This window comes from Glandiceps talaboti, chromosome 17, assembly GCF_964340395.1.
Source record: "Glandiceps talaboti chromosome 17, keGlaTala1.1, whole genome shotgun sequence".
In the NCBI taxonomy this organism is placed as follows: Eukaryota; Metazoa; Hemichordata; class Enteropneusta; family Spengelidae; genus Glandiceps; species Glandiceps talaboti.
The window spans coordinates 11,864,766-11,883,848 of NC_135565.1; the positions used below are offsets into that span (position 1 = coordinate 11,864,766).

Below are 19,083 nucleotides of genomic sequence, written 5' to 3' on the forward strand. Positions count from 1 at the left end.
TAATCACCTATGAAAACTACATCATTTGCAGGCAAAAAGTCTGAAAGTTTGGAAACCTATTTACATACACTTTCACAAGTTTCAGTAGAATACTGTGAGTACCTTTTACATATGCAGAAATTCATCCTAAAACGTATAAACTCAGTTTAAGTCATTTAAGATAATTTGAGGTATGTGACAATAAATATGATATTATAATACCTTCTCTTCACTGTGAAGTAAGACTATTGTCCCATCAAATTAAAGGATCAGTGGATAGACAGTACCGCGTACGTTGCAAGGATGTGGTGTCTGGAAATAAACTCATGTGAAGTCATCGAGTTTCCAGACATGAACTGGCATGATACTATTCATGTAAAGACAAAACCAAATATGTGGAAATCCATTGTAATCACCGATCATTGTAGAACAAAAAAAAAAAAAACGAATTTTGGACGGGTATGACAATGGATAAAACAATCTTATATAACTAAGTGAACACTATCTATGAATACAAACAGTACATGTACAGTACAAGTAAAGCAGAAATGGAATGTGCATGGGGTTGGTGACATGCGCGCACAATAGGAACCGCCTTGAAGCAGACAAATGAATATGCAGCCTACCAGTAAGTAGAACATTGAAACCAAACCATATACAATAATTTCTGCAGAGAAGCCTGCTTCTTCTACAGTGGATAAAAGAATGCTAAATTTATTACTTGCCGATGTGTATTTGTAAAAGGTGCTGCATGTTGATGATTTCTCTGTCTGTTTTTGTCAATCGTGAGTTGAAATACGTCTATATTTATAAAGTATATCATATCCCATGGCTGAATTCGAAAGGGTCCCTTTCTATATATTGTTACAGTATACGACAGCCTATGTGTACAGTGCATTAATGTCGTTACAATGGGATTTAAAAGAGTCAATGATAAGTCGTGATGGTATAATGGAACCATTTGTATGCCATTGTTCCAACAATAGAAAGATCTTTCAGGAGCAGCTCTGACAATTTGGTAGCAGAACTCTGACAATTTGCGGACAGTGAGTGAATAGAATGATAACAGACAGACAGAGATAGACAGACTATCAGAACATGATGAGAATGGTAAAAACAAACAGTGAAGTCCTCGATTATGGGAAATAATCGGAAATGCTGGTATAACATAACCGCCCCTTAAGTGAAGTAAAACTACAGTACAGTGACGTTGAAAACACTTCTTAAGAATAATTAATCTCAATGACAAGTAACTACATCCAAATTTACAACACAGTTTTCATTGATTGTATTTTGACATTTTCATTTTTTGTGTGCAAATATCAATACTTCGACAGTTTTTATTCGAAGAAAAATAAGAAACAAGCTTATATACGTACACTGACGAATAGAAATGAAACCACTCAGACACTGCATGCATACACAACTGCACCAATCAGTAAACAACTGAATTTGATTACTTGGCACATCATGTTGGAAGTACAGAGATTTATTTAACAGCTGCATGACCACTTTATAGCTGCCCCCACAGGGTGCAGCGAGAATGTAATTGATCGATTGATCGATCGATCGATTGATTGATTGATTGATTATTTGGTTAAACGATTGATCGATTGAATGATCAGTTTTTGTGGTGCGATATAACTTATTTTGTGTGTTATATTGATCAATTCACTCATTGAGTTTTAAAACTATTTCTTTTTCTTTCCCTGGTTACTTTGCTCTCAGCTGTATCTCAGACCACTAAAAGTCTGAGGCTGTATGTAATTCTCTTTTCTTTATTGACTAAATAAAGACGCCTTGTCCATTCTTCTCCTCTTATCTAAATTAAAACACTCCTAATCTTATAATTGGCGAGAGATCAGTTACTGTGAAAATTTGCTTTGTGTCTAATCTTCTGCATCTGGGAGATTATCACACTGGACAGTCGATCATGCATAAACTACAAATGTAGTAAGGAAGAGAATTACATAGAGTGCACATATGGTAATCTTGTCTATTGTTCAAACATTGAAAATTTAAATGGCAAATCTTTCACAAACAACAGATATGGCCAGTTCCTTATTGGCTACTGATAAAGTTAATCTGTCCATCACTGGTTAGGACTATACTATGGTACAAACATACATACATACATACATACATACACACACATACATACATACATACATACACACACACCATGAAAATTTGGGTACCAACACTTTATTTAACTGTACTGAACAGCCTTGTCCACCTCCTACAAAATGTAGACTGTAGTGTACAAGTAAAACTATATGTGTACAATACTTCTGTTTTACTATACTTAATTGTGTCTTTTCACCCGTAACACATCATACAAAAACAATGGTATTTTCGACTATTATAATATCTTTTAGCTTAAAAATATCCATTCACATCAGTGCAATGTTGTGACTGTGGATTAGTACTAGGACTTATTATTCATTTATTATATCACAAAGTCAACTTATAAAGTTGTTCGTGTAAACACAAATGCGGCCCTGGTAGAGAAGGATTAAAAGTACCAATGTTTTTTAAAAAATTACATCAACTTAAAAAGACAATATGAAACTGGTCTTCCAATCCATAACAGCTGTACATCTGATTGGAAGAAAATAATAACAAAGACTACATGGAAAACAATGGAAAACATAACTACCTGAATTAGACATACCAAAAAAAAAATTAAAAAAAATAAACTAGAAAATCTATCTATCCCACTTGTTCTAAATTGAGCATAATCGGAACCACAGGTTTACTTTTTGTTAGGCCTAAGAAGATATACAGTTCAGTTTCACTTATATCATTGGATATTGCTCCTAGAGCACTTGAACTTTGCATGGATATACATTTTGTATCTTTTAAACATAGAATTGTTACACTGTCACTCTGCGACACAATCTTAGGACTTGAATAAGTACCTCTTTTAACCTTTCAGTATTCAGGTATGAACACAAAACATTTCCATAATACATTACTAGAGGGCGCTGTTCATTCAGAAAGGCCCCTGGTATGGCTGTTATAGTCCTGAGGTGAGTGCAAGTACAAATGTAGGTAACACTAGATGTCGAGATGGTTCAGCAGTATTGTGATGCATACATAAGTTGTATTAGGGCCGAGCATTACATACTAACTCCCTGTCCTCACTCGCCTTGTATATAGTGATAAAATCTTGAAAAATAATGTACACTCAAACTTATACATTGTTAGAAGACATATTTAGATATACATTGAATAATACATCACAGTCCAATAGGGAACATGCAAACCCACCATGTTGAATGTTGCATCATGGGAAAAGTGATAATAAATACTAATCAATTAGTATTGTAAACAATGTTGATACATTGTTTGTAACCACAAATGATCAATTCATAGTGACCCTGACAATTGTGGGAGGTTAATTTTTATTAGTAGCTCCAGATTAGGTATTATGATAACCACAGATAATCCCATTGTCCTTTGCGTCTGAGCATGCTCAGTCTGGATTGCAAGTTTGTTCCCTATTACCTAAGGTCACTGATTGAATGGCAATGCAATGAAGCAGCATATCAAATTATTGTGAAGAACACAATGTGTAGTACTCACTGGTTGGGTAGCCATGTTGTCATTGCTGGTTATGACTACAAGATCAAAGCTGAAAACTACAAAGTTACATTCATGCCTGCCGTCTTTAAGCTGCAATTATCTTTCCTGACCATCACACGATCCAGTCTCAAAATACCTTGTGATTCGTGTGTCCCTCCTGTCATAAATTTAACCATGCATTTTTAAATACCTTTCCTACAACCGGAATATGATGTATAAATACATCATAATTCCATAGCGTTTGATTTCCTGTGATATGCAAATCTGTCGGCAAGACTATCAACATTACATAAATAGTTAGCTGAGATCTATCATCACTTTGTCCAAGCTGCGAGGTAGGAAGCGGTTACATCATCAAACCAATAATTATATTTGTCCGACAAACAGTTTAGTACGTCCATAACTCTATGCTCCTAATAATATTATGTATGCACCTACAACAACAAAGAGAGCACTGATCATTTCAAACTTGACTTCACCCGTGACAATATTTCTGAAGATAAAATATATTTTAGTGATTTTTCTTTGCCTCAAGTATAAACCACGATTTCAATATCTGTATTTTGTTGAGTAGTCTTTTGGTGAGACTACCAGACCTCGTCCTTTCCTTGCACCTCTGTATACAGTCTCTATAATATCGACCATTTCCTGCTTGTCCTCCAGTGCCCAGTTTATTTTGTTGTTGTTTCCGGTTCCCAAATCAATCATGATATGTTTGTTCCTGAAGAAAAACATCGAAGTACAAGGATCGTACAATTCATACATTTTGTTGAAGTCGGGCACCTCTGAAATGTCTACCAGATACATCACAGCAAAGTTTTTCACTTTATCGGCGATCGAGTACAGGACCTCATCCATTTTCATGCAGGTAGGATCCCAATCATGGCCAAATCGTATGACAACCACCCTGTCCTCCTCTGATAATATGGCTTGGTCCACTTGCCAACCATTGTGGAGATGTGATAACATGTAAGACATGGTGCTGTCATAAAAGACAATAAGACAATACAAGAATGAATGTTCATGAACTCTGGGATGACAAATAATTTCTTGAAAAAGAATCCCAAATTTCTAAACAGCATTGGCAGGGGTGTACTGCAATTCAATTTTTTTTTTCAATTCTTCTGAGACACATGACAAATAACTTATAATCAATAATCTTAAATTTTTAGATTATTGTTCACCCCTGACGATGCTGACAAGATGTTGATAAAAATTTTGGATTCACTTACGAGAAATGATAATATACCTATACTAAACATAAGAGTGGGTTACATGTTTTAATTACCAGTTATTTCATCCAACAATGGGGATATATAATTATGAATATTGTATAAAATCAGTTTTCAATGACTTTATCAGAGTACATTGTACTTCATCACAGTGTTTGGAGCATAGTTTTGTTTTCTGTAATTTTTAGTTTGAAAAAAAACATGGGATCAAATTTGTGAAACTTTCTCCATGGGAGGAAAACTAGCAGAGCCGAGGAGACAAGGTCATTGTAAACCCTGCTAGGATGTAGCTCTGGAAATGTGTGCTCTGATAACTCCAACATATCTCTGTTACTCAGCGATGGATCTGTTACGCCACAATTAATCCTCCCTGTCAAAAACCCTACAATAAACATATTAAAAAATGACACAGATCCATGTCAAAGTCCTTGATAAATATTGAAATGTATTTTAAATCACTAAATTTAACATACATCTTTGCCATAGCATCATGTCTAGCATAATGTTCACTCGAGCTGCAAAGCAAACTATAATCTGACTACATGTAACTCAATACTAAAACATCATCCATTTTACATGTACATGTATGACTCACAGGAATGTTACATGTAGACAAGAAATGACTGAATAGACAAGATGTAGGTTAAAGGTAGAACTGGCCATTCATGTGGTTGTCTCACCTGTGTATTTGAAATCACTAAATTTTGCTATTTTTGCCCAACACACAAAAGTGAAATTCAAACAATCAAAATATCAGTTGGATAGCAGAATATTAGTAGTGATAGTCGTTCAAGTGTACAGATAGGCTGTATACATTACATATGTATTCTTGACAATGTACATGTATTCAGTCTATTTCTAGACTTGAACTACTATGGCTACTACATGTACATGTATATTCCGCTATCCTAACTCAGATTTTTGATTGTTTGAATTTTGCTCTTGTGTGTTGGGCAAAAATAGCAAAAAATCAAAATGTTAGCTACTTAAGATAGTGGAATATTTCAGCGATAGTCGTTCAAGTCTACAGATAGGCATTAATGGGTGGTTATTTTACCGAACATCTGTACACAGGAAACTAGAGTTGTAAGAAATTATGTGTAGTCTCAGGATTTTTTTTATAGGGAACCATAGCGGACCAATGCAGAAGTGTCGAAGTTATCAGAGCACACTTCTCTAAAGCTAGGTCGAGAAGAGGAATACAGTACAGCAATTATTAACAACAACAACAACAACAACAACAATGGTTGAATGAAAGTGGCATATTTTGAGTATGACCAACTGTCGAATGTGATATGAAATCAGGTTTAACTTTAAGCTGTGGCAAGCTAACCCTGCATTCCTACATGTATTTTGTATTACTAACCTACCTCTACCTTCCCTCTCCATTTGAACATGCAGCCGGATCGAGAATAGACTTAGCCTGGCAAACAGTACTAATTTTAATACAAATTGGTTATGTGCAATTGTACCATAAATTATTTGTATATCGGTGTGTGATTGTACAAGTATGTACAATCAGTTCACTCTCAGACACTACACTATTCGTCAATGCATGCATGGAACTTGGAAGAATTTGTGAGATATCCTCCCAAAGTCTAGTAATGGTAATGCATTGGTCTATCATTATTTGTACACACGGTCCACTGTTCTTGATTCTTGTCGAATGACGCGACTTTTAAAGCCCGTCTAGTTCACACCATCGTCGTATATTCGACCTACCTTGAACTTTGTCAACTCCAAAGACCATAAGATAAACGAAGTGATACTACATATATCGTTTTCCTTACTCTCAAAGACAAACAAATATCGTTCTGACACTGCAGTCGTTTCCTGAACGTGTGGGTTTGTAACTCCCTAGTCGGAGATTTTTGTTGGTCAAGTGCGCCCTCTGTGCCACCCAAGCTACCGAAGTACAATTTTCAATTTTGTATGAAACAAGAAAGTGCTTCGAAACTGTACATTTTGAGTGTCTATATTATTGTTTATATCAATTTATTACAGAATAAAATGACAGCGTTCTCTTTTTGACGCACATTGGCTACTGACTCAATGTTTTAAATCACATAAGATAGGGAGTTCTTATAATGCGCAGAAGATCTGTACGCAGGTGTCCATTCAAGATGGCGGCTTTACTGGTGACCCGAGCCGCGAACTGTACAAGTAAGTCTCAATATTTTCGTTAACAAAGTGCTTAACTTCCAAATAATACGAAACAACGTCAATACATGTCATCAATATTTTTTATGCTGTGTGGGGAACGTTCAGAATGGATATATCTTTGATAATTTACCCTCAAATTTATATGTGAATATTTTTGCACTAGCTGCAAAGCGCTGCACGTAATAATAGTAGTAGTAATACCCATATTGTATCACGATCATACAACTTACAAGTATTCGTTGGCAGTAAAGTCATTTTTGATCCAAAAATACTTGTGAGAACATTCACCTGAAGGTAATTTAAATCCAGTGATTGTCTGTTACACATAAACGTATTTTGTATAGTAATCATTGTGCCCTTCAAGTTCGGAGTCATACCAACCAAAATGATGTATATATGACTCCATACTCAAGACGATTTTGAAGTCTAACAAATGTCATGAATCTTAGGAACTTGAAATAGTAACCATGGTCACAGGTACTTGAATTGAGACCCGTGTGGAACGCAAAATTGTAGGGGAAAATATTGATATACAGGAAAGATTTTATTTTCCATATCAGTCCCAATTCAAGTGCCCATAGATATAAGCTTGGCGGTATTATTCGAATGTGACCAGTTGAGAACAAGTTTGAGTGCTTACATACAGTATATTTCATAATAAATTTTCAAGTCGTGGTCTAGATGTTGATATTTCAGGTTGCCATGGAATTCTTTTTTACAAAATGCATGTGTCATGATGAAGATGTATTTTGTTCATCTATTAGAGAGTCATGTGGCTCCAGCAGTCAGCTTTGCCATTGTTTGCAAACGTGATTGTCATCACCAAGTGGCACCAGGACAACCAGGAACATACCATCATTCATTGGCACCAAGGGGACGTGGTGGTCGTTCATCATTCAGCGGTGTTGTGGCTACAGTCTTCGGTGCTACAGGATTCGTCGGCCGATATGTTGTCAATAGGCTAGGTGAGAAGTAGGATGTTTTCAGCAACACTATTAGTCTGGATGACACGACTGGTTTCCAACCCAGTCTGGTCAAAGTCCCTCAATCAGCACACATTCCTGTGCTCCCTCCTACAGCATTCATATAAACATAATTATTTGGTTGCATCCCCGTGTGATTTAGTTTAAAAGGACTGGCTGTGGAGTCCAGGTTGGATATTGGACATCGTCAACAACAGCTGTATCAAATGAATATTTAATGAGCGGTGACGCCAGCCCGTTATTACTAGTGACATACACTTTTAGTGCTTCGCTCACTATGAGGTTGAACCATAATTAACACCTTTCATCAGGGCCTTGACTATACTGTGAGTTGTAGCATGGAAGTATACGTACATGGTCGTAGCGTAACTGTATAGGAACTAGACTACAACACTAATATAGAACATTAGACAGAAGGATTTGTGATTGTTTACACTTTTTAGTGGTAAATCACCCTCACCCTCATAATCTTAATTCTTATCTCAGACCACAACAAATCATATATCAAACTGTATCCCTAGCTACCCTCCCACCTGAGGTTAGACCACGATAATTGTATCCCTAGCTACCCTCCCCTTATCATAGACCACAATAATCATATCAATGCGGTCCCCTTCTTAGGTCGAGAAGGATCCCAAATCGTTGTACCATACAGATGTGATCCTGATGACACTAGACATCTCAAAGTGATGGGAGATCTTGGACAGATTGTGATGCTTGTAAGTATTGTCAGATTCTTATCAGTTCAGAGGTCGCAGTAACATGTTATTTGTGTGTATTTGATGCCACATGTGAGAAGTCTGGAATACATACTAGTTATTCCATGGAATACTTTATGCCATTGGAATCTGGTTTGTGTTTTTTGCAGACTTTGTAAAGATAACATATCATCTTTACACTGTCATTCAATTTGTTGATGTATAATTAGCCTGTGGGAATATTTGTCCAAATTTCTTAATTAAAAAAATGAATTGATTGTGACTGCAATTAAAACTGTTTTCTATGCCTAGAGTACAATGTACATGTATGCATGTATACATAGCGTATTATATGATTGTGTGCAATATTTACTCATTGAATATCATATCCATCCTGCAAGCCAAAAGATTAACACCACATTTTGCTGGAGGTTTTGTGTAAAAAAAACTTCCTCCCATGAAAAGAACTGAAATGGCTATGTCACTTTCTTTAATATTTAACTGATGACTAGCTGTAATGAAGTATTGCACACTAAAGCAAGGTATATGATGCTGGTAGCATAGACATTGGCACTGGTGGATTTGGACAATGTCCTCTCCTGAAGACGATTTCGACCTTTGAATTCAATATTTCACATTAAATCAATGCTAGAAAATAGTCGCAAATTCTAACTGGATTTGAAATCTATTTACCGTGCTAGATACCGTCAGTAGCATTCTCATGTAATATGAATATTAATGAATCAACAAAATCAAAGCTAAACACATAGGGAAACATTTTGTTAGCAATGTAATCATATTGCGATACACACGCCCTCTCAATTATAGTCAGTTGAATCGCTGCCACATAAAATCACAGACTAATTATACCTTCAGACAAATTTTGAATCATTTGTGGAGATGAGTCAGATGACATAATCAAAGTGCACCGACGTAAATAACAATGTGTCATGCATTCATCTATGACATTACCAGTGTACGAACTTTTTCTATAGAAGTCATTACTATTAGACTACAATATACTCTCTCTTTGACTCTTTTTTTCCAAAATTTAACAATTGATTTGAAATTAATTAGAAATGAAAATCTTATTTCTTAGTCTTACTTCTTTTTATTCCATAGGAAGTAGACGTCAAGTCAGCTGACTCAGTACGTGATATGATGCAGCACTCCAATGTTGTGATCAATTTAATGGGAAAAGATTTTGAGACCAGGTAAGATAGCAATGCCTTAAGTTTAAGGGGGCAAGATTGATATTTCAGTGCAGGATACGAAACTAAATTCTTTTAGTTTAGGGTTTGGGGGTTTGAATCATGATTTTAGTTCTCACTTGATAACAAGTGTTTTAATTTTAATGGAATCTGTTTTGCACCCCAAAAAACAAATATTTCCAACAAATTTTGAGAAATGGAAGTATTTTCCCTATGATAAATACATGGCACTAATATACATGTAAGGATGAGCATGTCATATTTGCAGTGCTACATACCCCATACTAAATTGATCTGAAATTGTTCTACAAATGCCGACATCAGACCGTGGACAAACGGAACATGTTACAAAAGGGAAAAGTAAACAAATGAATTGGATTAATAACACTTGGCTCAGCATGTTGGAACAGCAGAGACTTGTATTACACGCCATGGTATGATAAGAAAAGTATTATGGCCTCTTTATGTGTACATGAAATGCCAGGGGAACTGGAACTTTGTTTGTGAATTTGAACTATTATTTAAAATGGCCATAAAACTGTTCTTATCAAATGATGGAATGTAATACAAGTCTCTGCTGTTCCAACATGCTGTGCCAAGTGTTATTAATCCAATTCAGTTGTTTACTTTCCCTGTTTGTAACAGGTTCTGTTTGTCCACGGTCTGATGACTGAAGTTGTATCTCTTCATTGTTCTATCTCTGTTTTTACAGGAATTTTCACTTCAACGATACCAATATAGAGGTTGCTGGAAGGATTGCGCGCATTGCAAGAGAACTGAAGATACCCAGACTTATTCACATGTCAGCACTTGGAGCAGATATGAATTCTAGATCTAAATTCCTAAGAACAAAGGTAAGGTGAACATGGACAATTGCAGTAGCAGTTACTTTTGGCCCATCAGAATATCTTGTAGTGTATAGCAGTGCGCCCTCAAATAAGAGTCAACATTTGTTGTGAATCAAAGTGATAAAGAAGTAGCCTGTTTACTGTGCTGTCATGCATGATACATCGTTAGCCCTTGAAATTGCAGAAACTGATAATAACGAATTGAAAATTCTCACCCAATGCAATGGGCAATGACAGTGTGCAGTCCCTTCAATGAGAACCAGTCAGACTATCATTATTCAAATGAATTATTATGTAAATGTAGGCAATGCATGAAGTGGACATGTGATGCTTTACATGTTATTTACATATGAATATATAAATTTAACCATAAGGATGTTTTACTACGATTATTTGGGGTGTGGCTACCTGAATTGTTTGAAAATCTTGTCCGCATAAGTGGAGTATGTGAGGGCAAGGAGGTACAGCCAGCTAATGTTGTATCACGACCGTGCAGTAAACAGGTTACCCTGATTGTTGTGCAATGGGGGGATTACAACAGTGCATGTAGGCCTGTACAATTACATTTGCCAAAACTCAAGTAGCGATTATTACTCAAATATTATTCCTTAATATTTGACTTCTTTCAACCAAGGAAAATACGAGTGACCTAAGGAGCCTTATACTACTGTGAGTTGCTAGACAAGTACTTACAAACCCTTAGGTTATGTGCATTTTATGGCAGACTGAAGAAAAATATTTTGGAAAATAATGTAAATATACTTCCTCTGGCAGGATTTGTGAAAAATCAGAAAAAAACAATGGCACTTTGATTCATTTTTGAAACACCACAGAACCAATGACGCAGACATGGGATGTTGTGACGTGGAACAACCAGTGTATATAATCCATGTTTTCTGTTCTGGGTTAATAACTTAGACTTGTGCATGGTATGATGTATAATGCTTTGTGTTTCTGCAGGCTGCTGGAGAAGATGTAGTTAAGAAAGAATTTCCTGGAGTAACTATTCTAAGACCAGCACAGATTTATGGAAGAGAAGACAGATACTTTAACCATTATGCTAGTAAGTACTATGACAGAAGCCCACGACACATGAGTGCAAGTGTAGCATACTTGGGGTATTTGCATGAGTGCTTGCTGTGTTTTCTGCACCCATACTTTCACTCACTATACTAATAAAAGTACAGCAGAAATACTGCAAGCACAAGTGTAAATACTCTTGACTACCCACACTGGAACTCACGTGGCATAGGGTTCTGTTATTATTACATATGTTTATCCGAAAAAACAAATTTCCGTAAAATGACTCGGCAATCAGGTGCTTTTGTGCATAACAAACTATAATCGTGTCGTCGTTTGCACATCATTTGCATGCAGGTATGCAGTAATGTTTTCAGTATTGCACTGCAGTGCAAATACCACTGGTATGTGCTCACACAGGAACAAGTAATCTCTGGTATATATGTAATAATACATGTTTTATGATTATGTCAGCAACAACAAATATTGCAATTTATGTCTTGCCCAAGGCCTTGCACTCTTCACCAAAAGTGATGCCCAAGCCAGAAATGAATTCACTATCAAATTTTGATAAAGATGGATAGCTTTTAGTGCTAGTGAATTTACCCTTGTTCAGGTAGAACACGGAATCTTTCACAAAGGCTTAGTACACATGTTACCCCATTCTCATAAAAGGACAGGTACTAGTAGTATTTTAACAGGGAAAGCACAGATATTACAAGAGGGCTAAGTACTTCTGTTGCCTAGTTTGGGGTGAATACAGATATTTCAATTGGCCTAATTACTGCAATTACTATACCTTGTATAGAGAGAAGCAGAAATTAAAAATCTTTTCAGAACCCATGTTCCTTAGTAGAAGGAGAATTCAGTAGTCACATAAAGATTTTATGCACCAGTTACATTCTTTCGGTAGAACTTGCTCAAACATTTTCAGCGTGCTCAGAACCCATATTACTTTATGGAGGGCAAATAGATGAAAAGTCACCTGAAGACTCTGTAGTCTGTTTTCCTGTTGTTACCTTCTTTGAGTAAAGCTCAGAAATGTTCAGGGTGCTCAGAACGCTTTGTGCATAGAGTAAACTGGCATTGCGAGATTACTAAGTGCCCTGTTAGTGTTACCATTTATAGGAAGAACATGGTGTATCTGAGAGTTACGAACCCATATATCTTCAATTGTTCTGAGAGAATATTTGATTTACCCACATCAAAATTTTTAAAAATTGTATACTTTCTTTAATTCTACAGATCATCGTTTCTTTGGTGGTGTACCACTTTTCTTCAGCGACAGAAAAGCCCTCAAACAACCAGTTTATGTAAGTGAACTAATATTTAGATCCAGCTCTACAGTCTTTTTGGTATTGTAGTATTGTATATGATTCTGACAATTAGGACCATATCTTGGAAAATTTCCTCAAGCTCAGAAATGTTGTTACATCTGCTAGAGCTTAGAGTTTTCTATCAGATCAGTTTTTTTCTCATAATTCCTAATTCCTTTTATTGTACTTAGGTAACTGATATTGCACAAGCTGTCATGAATGTCATCAAAGACAGAGAGACCATTGGTAAAACCTATGAACTAGCAGGGTAAGTTGATGTTATGTAAATGTATATAGTAAAACCAATGAAGTATAAATGTAGCAGGGTAAGTTGATATGTACATGTATAGTAAAGCCTATGAACTAGCAGGGTAAGTTGATATGTAAATGTATAGTAAAGCCTATAAAAAAAGTATGAACTAGCAGGGTAAGTTGATATGTACATGTATAGTACAACTTATGAATTAGCAGGGTAAGTTGATATGTACATGTATAGTAAAGCCTATGAACTAGCAGGGTAAGTTGATGTTGTGTACATATGTAGTAAAACTTATGAACTAGGGGGTAAGTTGATGTTGTGTACATATGTAGTAAAACTTATGAACTAGGGGGTAAGTTGATGTTATATACGTGTATAGTACAACTTACAAATTAGCAGGTGAAGTGGATATGTACATGTATCACTGCGACTTGTGTAATCTGAGCAGTGGTCTAAATACCTTTATAAACTGCAATCAAGCTCACATTATTAGACAAATCAAAGAATTACATCTTATTGTTACAAACATTCGAAATAAAGAAGACACAAGGCAAATTAGCACCACAGTGACCCAGAATCGTAACTTAGCTGATCATCCATGCCTTCTAAGTCAATTTAATCAAAGGGGCACAAGCTTAGTTGATACATTTTGGGTATAGTATTCTACTTACTAAAGCATACGTACATATCACTTGCAATTGACTGAACTCAAACTAAATATTAAAATATTACGTAAACAATCAGATGGTGTAAATTTTTGATACATATTTTAAAATGTAGAGGAATCCATACAAGGCAATCAACCACTCTAATAAAATTTGTAAGCAATTGATATGCCACAGAAGACATGCATCAACATTAATTTTATACTATGATAGTGTAGTCGAGGTTTATGTAAGTATTTCATTTATAAACTCAGCTTGTGCCACCTTTAACCGATGCTGGATAGCAATCCATTGTGTGTATACACCAAATTTTGGTACTCATCTATTTCTCACTGTGTACTGACTCACAAGAAAATTTTGTTGTTGTTTTTTTTCACATGACAAAAAATGTCTTCAACAGTGGGCACATTGCCATTCACAACTTAAAGTCTGATGTATTTTATAAACATGTTTTTTAAACATTATTTTAAGCCATTATGTTATCCAGTGTGTTGATTTGTACTTTTTGGTTTATTGTTTTATCTCTGTTATACTGTATGTGCGGCGATTTTGAATTTTAAAAATAGACAAGACACTCCAGAAAAATAAATCAACTTTCAACTTTTTAATAGACTTACACTAACTTTTAATTGTAGAATGCATAGAAATGTTTCAATCTCTTTCATTTCAGACCACATCGTTACCAACTGGAAGACTTGGTCCATTATATCTACAGAGTGACAAGTCGTTCATATATTTGTTATCCTGTACCAAGACCTTTACTTCACGCAATTGCTAGGATATTTGAGATATCGTATTTCAACCCATGGATGTCTAGAGATAAGTTAGAAAGGGTAAGAAGTAATTACTCTATTTGTAAAGTTTTAAATCCCCTCCAGGGTTTGCTTTTCTGCTGGATACGAAAGATTTGACATTGACCTTCATCTCCAAGGTCAAATGATAAATTGTTCAACACATTTGGAAGTCTCATCCAAAGCGACACTATTCAAATGTGTACACCCACATTGTTAGAGGTATGTTACTTTTCAATCAGATGTTTGATCGTAACCTTCATTTTCAAGGTCAAACTTAAATTTGCAGAATAATTTTGCCATACAACAAATTAGTTTGGGGCTATATCACTTTTATAAAGGTTTGTGTTATTTCTATTCGAAAATCACGTAAAATGTTGGGGACAGACAGGGTTAGCTCGGGTGAGTTTTGTTGTAGTTTGTACAGGTTGAAAGGTAAAGTTCAATCAGACATATTTCTGCCTTTAGTACACTTGTAATGATTACTGTTATCAACATATATTGCTTTGGGTATTTAAAATTGCACCTCGTTAACATTCAATTTTGAAATTGTAAAGAATCCCCACTACACTGGACATGTATTCAGCCATTTTGGAAATGTTCTGCATGGGTTTATCCGAAAACTTCTGTTGGTGACATCTAAGTTACCACAAAGTCTTTGTTTTGATAAATGCAACGAGTGTCACAGGTGAAAATTGTGTCTGTTTTGATTTAGTTGTAGAAATATGTGGGGGTCTTAAGAAAGTTGAGAGTGAAAATACTTTGTTTAATTCCAGATCACTCCCTGCCATGTAGTGTATGCACTAAGATGAGAGTACATGTATTGTGGTCAGCTAGCAGTTGATTTGCAAAAAGTACTAATTTTGTATGATTTCTCCTCCTTTATAGTATCATACAACAGAGAAGGTTGCACCTGGTATGCCAGGCTTAGAAGACTTAGGTATCAAGCCAGTCAGTGTAGAGGAAGCGGCAATCCATGGGCTGAGACGACATCGTGCTGATAGATACTTTGAAGACTCCGTGGAACAAGCTGAACCTGCAAAACATGTTTAAGCTTTTGTGTTGCTTTATACTGATAGAATATTACTGTATTATGTGTGACAGTTGAACTCAACACTACTTGTAGGGAGATGTACAAAAGAATCTGATTTAAAAAAGTTACTGGAATAAATTTGATCTCACGGCTACACAGTATTGTATATACCACAAATAGGTTTTGACAGTGTTTAATGTGATATGGATGTGATACATTCTACATCACAGAGCTCGATATATACTTAGATTCTATTGTTATTTGCAGTCAGCTGCATGCAAAGTACATACAACACCACCAGAACAAAACAATATCAAGTTGGAATAAAAAGTAGTTCAGTGAACATCAACATTTTCAATGATAAATTTGATGTCAAATACTCCTATACTTTCTCACATCCCCCAACATGTTGGTTCTTCTATGTTAATGAAACTGTACAGATAAACTAAAAAAAAATTGCAAATGTTGCTTCGGAACATATAAAGGACATGTATGGAAATACACATATATGTGAACACTTTCTTTCAGCAGTACCTGTTTGGCAGGGGTCGTGGTTTTTCTTCAAATAGCGCCCTCATGCAGGGGTTGTTATATTTTTGGTGTCAATTCTCTTGATTGCCTGCTTGCAATTCACAACAATGTCATGTTCACTAGATGTGGATGTAGATTGCTGGAGATTTGATGACGATTGTAGGGATTTTGATGATAATAAATGTTTTAAATACATTGCACATTGTTTTATTTAAAGTGGGGATAACTAGAACAGGGGGGGTGGCAACAGGAGCAGTTTGTTACACTACCTGTATCAACAACTTTCTGTTGGTGTAATCCGATATACTTTATATCAGTAAAGACCCAATATTATTTATCAGTATGATTATTGCATGTTATTTGTACACCTACTATATACACTTCAGTCCATGTAAAGTAGATCTTTCTATGAAAAACAGTATAACCCCTCCCACCCCCAAGAATGAACAAAAACACACACAATCCTACTCATAAATTTCACAAATTTGAATTTTAACATTTTTCAGCATCTGGTACGTTATATTGTACATTTAATCCTCTCTCGGGTAGGGTGTGGGGGTATTTGTACACAAGTCATATCACACCATTTGAATTGAATGCCACATGGCAGTGACGAACAAGCTGATTGGGCAATTATGCGTCCCGGTCTGGATTTTGCCAAAATATGTACATTTAGTGTAAACTTGATTAACGTCTCAACTTATCTGTTTGTCTGTTTGTCTGTCCATCTATCTGACTGTCTCTCGTCCATCCGTTTGTGTATGAATATGACACGAACTGATTAGGCTCTCCTAAACTCTGTAATGCACATCATTGAATAATTTGCCTAAATAATTATGTGGGTAATCAAGTAACATCTTAAGGCAAGCTTTATATTCCATAAAAAGTTGTATAAACGTAAATTGGTGATCATAAAAAAGACGTATTTCGTAAATTTTGCAGATATAGATTTATATATATTATATGTCGACATTCGAGTATTATGTTACGTGGAGACAATACTGCTGGCTGATACATAACACCTATCGATATTAGCAACAGGTCTTTCATAGTATCTATCAGTTCCACAACTGCTTTGTTTGTGAGGCTATAGCTGTTTGATTTGTTGTCGTTGATTTCACACAGTGAGTAAATCGTGATGAGTTCCATTTACAGGTCGACGTAGCGCGAATTCTATGATAACACCAAAAGCTAATATTCAAAAAGACATTTTCATCAGATTAACGCCATATGGAAACCCTACACCCTGACAGCTACGTATACTTCAAGGATTACTATATGGAAACCCCTCTGACAAATACCTTATAGAGTACCATATGGAACCCCTCCCCTCTGAGGACTGCCTAAAAGACTACCGTGTGGAAATCTTCCACTCTGACAACTACTCAAAGAAAACCATATGGAACCCCTCCCTCCTGACAGTTCCCTCAAAGACTACCGCGTGGAAATCGTTCACTCTGACAACTAACTCAACGACTATCATATGACTACCCCCCCCCCAGCAACTACCTCAAAAAGTACCACATGGAGACCCTACACCCTGACAACTGCCTCAAGGACTTCCCTACGAAACCCCTCTGACAACTACCTCAGAGTACCATATGGAACCCCTCCCCTCCTCTCTGACAACTTACTCAAAGACTACCATATGGAACCCCTCCCCTCTGACAACTACCTCAAGGACTACCATATGGAAACCCCCTCTGACAACTAGCTCAAAGACTGCCATATGGAACCCCTCCCCTCTGACAACTGCCTCAAGGACTACCATATGGAACCCCTCTGACAACTACCTCAAAGAGTACCAAATGGAAAACCCTCCCCTCTGACAACTACCTCAAATACAACCATGTGGAAATCCCCCTCTCTGACGACTACCTCAAATACTACCATATGGAAACTCTCCCCTCGAGCGACTGCCTTGAAGACGACATGTGGAAATCCTCCTCTCTGACGACTACCTCAAATACTACCGTATGGAAACTCTCCCCTCGAGCGACTGCCTTAAAGACGACATATGGAAATCCTCCACTCGGATAATTACCTTCAAGACTACCGTATGGAAACCCCCTCTGACAAGTGCCTTAAAGAGTACCATATTTACCCCCCCCCCCCTGACAACTACCTCAAGGACTACGTATGGAAATCCTCCACTCTGACCATTATCTCAAAGACTGCCATGTTAACATTAAAATTGACTCATGAGGCTATCAAATCTTCAGGTCATCATATACGTAGTAAGAGGATAAAATGCATACGAGACTATGTATGTTGTATAACTGCAACATAGACTTTAATTATCAAAGCTCTGAGTTCGGCTTCACGGCCTCACTCCAAAGCCAGAGCCAGGAGACGCAGATGCTGACAGCTCCGCGGTCAAAATCCAAGTCATGGGACTGCAACGCTATTGTTGTTACAATAATTAAATCGCAATAAGTCACGCATATGAGATGAGCTTTTAAGATAACAATAGGTTATGCATGGTTATGAGCGTCGTGATGAAATGAAAATCTTTTTCTTTTTTTGTACTTTGTTGATACGTGTTTCTGTTTGCCGTGAAAGCATGCATGGGAAGATCTGTCAAACAGACCAGCTTCAACTTCCGGGTCAAATTGTCACTTTCTGCCAAAAATTCTGGAATGGACCGTTACACAAACATTGCGAGTTTTTTGAGTTTTTTTACTAAGGTCATTTAAAGCACATAAGAATTCATCATTTTGTGAAATTTGAGATGTCAGTTTAGGTTTACGTTTTTACAGTATTTGA

General features: G+C 36.3%; 2 protein-coding genes across 2 annotated transcripts; one reads left to right on the forward strand and one right to left on the reverse strand.

Annotated features, from left to right (window-relative positions):
• Positions 1-2,188: 2,188 nt before the first annotated feature.
• On the reverse strand, positions 2,189-6,633 carry LOC144448280 (thioredoxin-like protein 4A). Its single transcript, XM_078138463.1, has 2 exons — positions 6,522-6,633; positions 2,189-4,549 (listed from the first exon to the last, which is right to left on the reverse strand). Exon 2 carries the CDS (start codon positions 4,543-4,545, stop codon positions 4,117-4,119), a length of 429 nt encoding a protein of 142 aa, XP_077994589.1. The 5' UTR covers positions 4,546-4,549; positions 6,522-6,633; the 3' UTR covers positions 2,189-4,116.
• A 277-nt stretch (positions 6,634-6,910) lies between these two features.
• On the forward strand, positions 6,911-16,489 carry LOC144448379 (NADH dehydrogenase [ubiquinone] 1 alpha subcomplex subunit 9, mitochondrial-like). Its single transcript, XM_078138601.1, has 10 exons — positions 6,911-6,962; positions 7,727-7,927; positions 8,567-8,664; positions 9,766-9,857; positions 10,567-10,708; positions 11,663-11,765; positions 12,968-13,035; positions 13,230-13,306; positions 14,633-14,795; positions 15,642-16,489. The coding sequence occupies exons 1-10, from the start codon at positions 6,923-6,925 to the stop codon at positions 15,804-15,806; spliced, it is 1,149 nt and encodes a 382-aa protein (XP_077994727.1). The 5' UTR covers positions 6,911-6,922; the 3' UTR covers positions 15,807-16,489.
• Positions 16,490-19,083: the final 2,594 nt, after the last annotated feature.

What these genes read in the sequence shown, in the direction of transcription:
- LOC144448280 (XM_078138463.1), bottom strand. Translation starts at nt 4,545, where the DNA reads ATGTCTTACATGTTATCACATCTCCACAATGGTTGGCAAGTGGACCAA.
- LOC144448379 (XM_078138601.1), top strand. Translation starts at nt 6,923, where the DNA reads ATGGCGGCTTTACTGGTGACCCGAGCCGCGAACTGTACAA. An exon ending in ATACTTTAACCATTATGCTA is followed by an intron (nt 11,766 to 12,967) that starts GTAAGTACTATG and finishes TTAATTCTACAG; the next exon opens with ATCATCGTTTCTTTGGTGGT. An exon ending in AAAACCTATGAACTAGCAGG is followed by an intron (nt 13,307 to 14,632) that starts GTAAGTTGATGT and finishes CTTTCATTTCAG; the next exon opens with ACCACATCGTTACCAACTGG.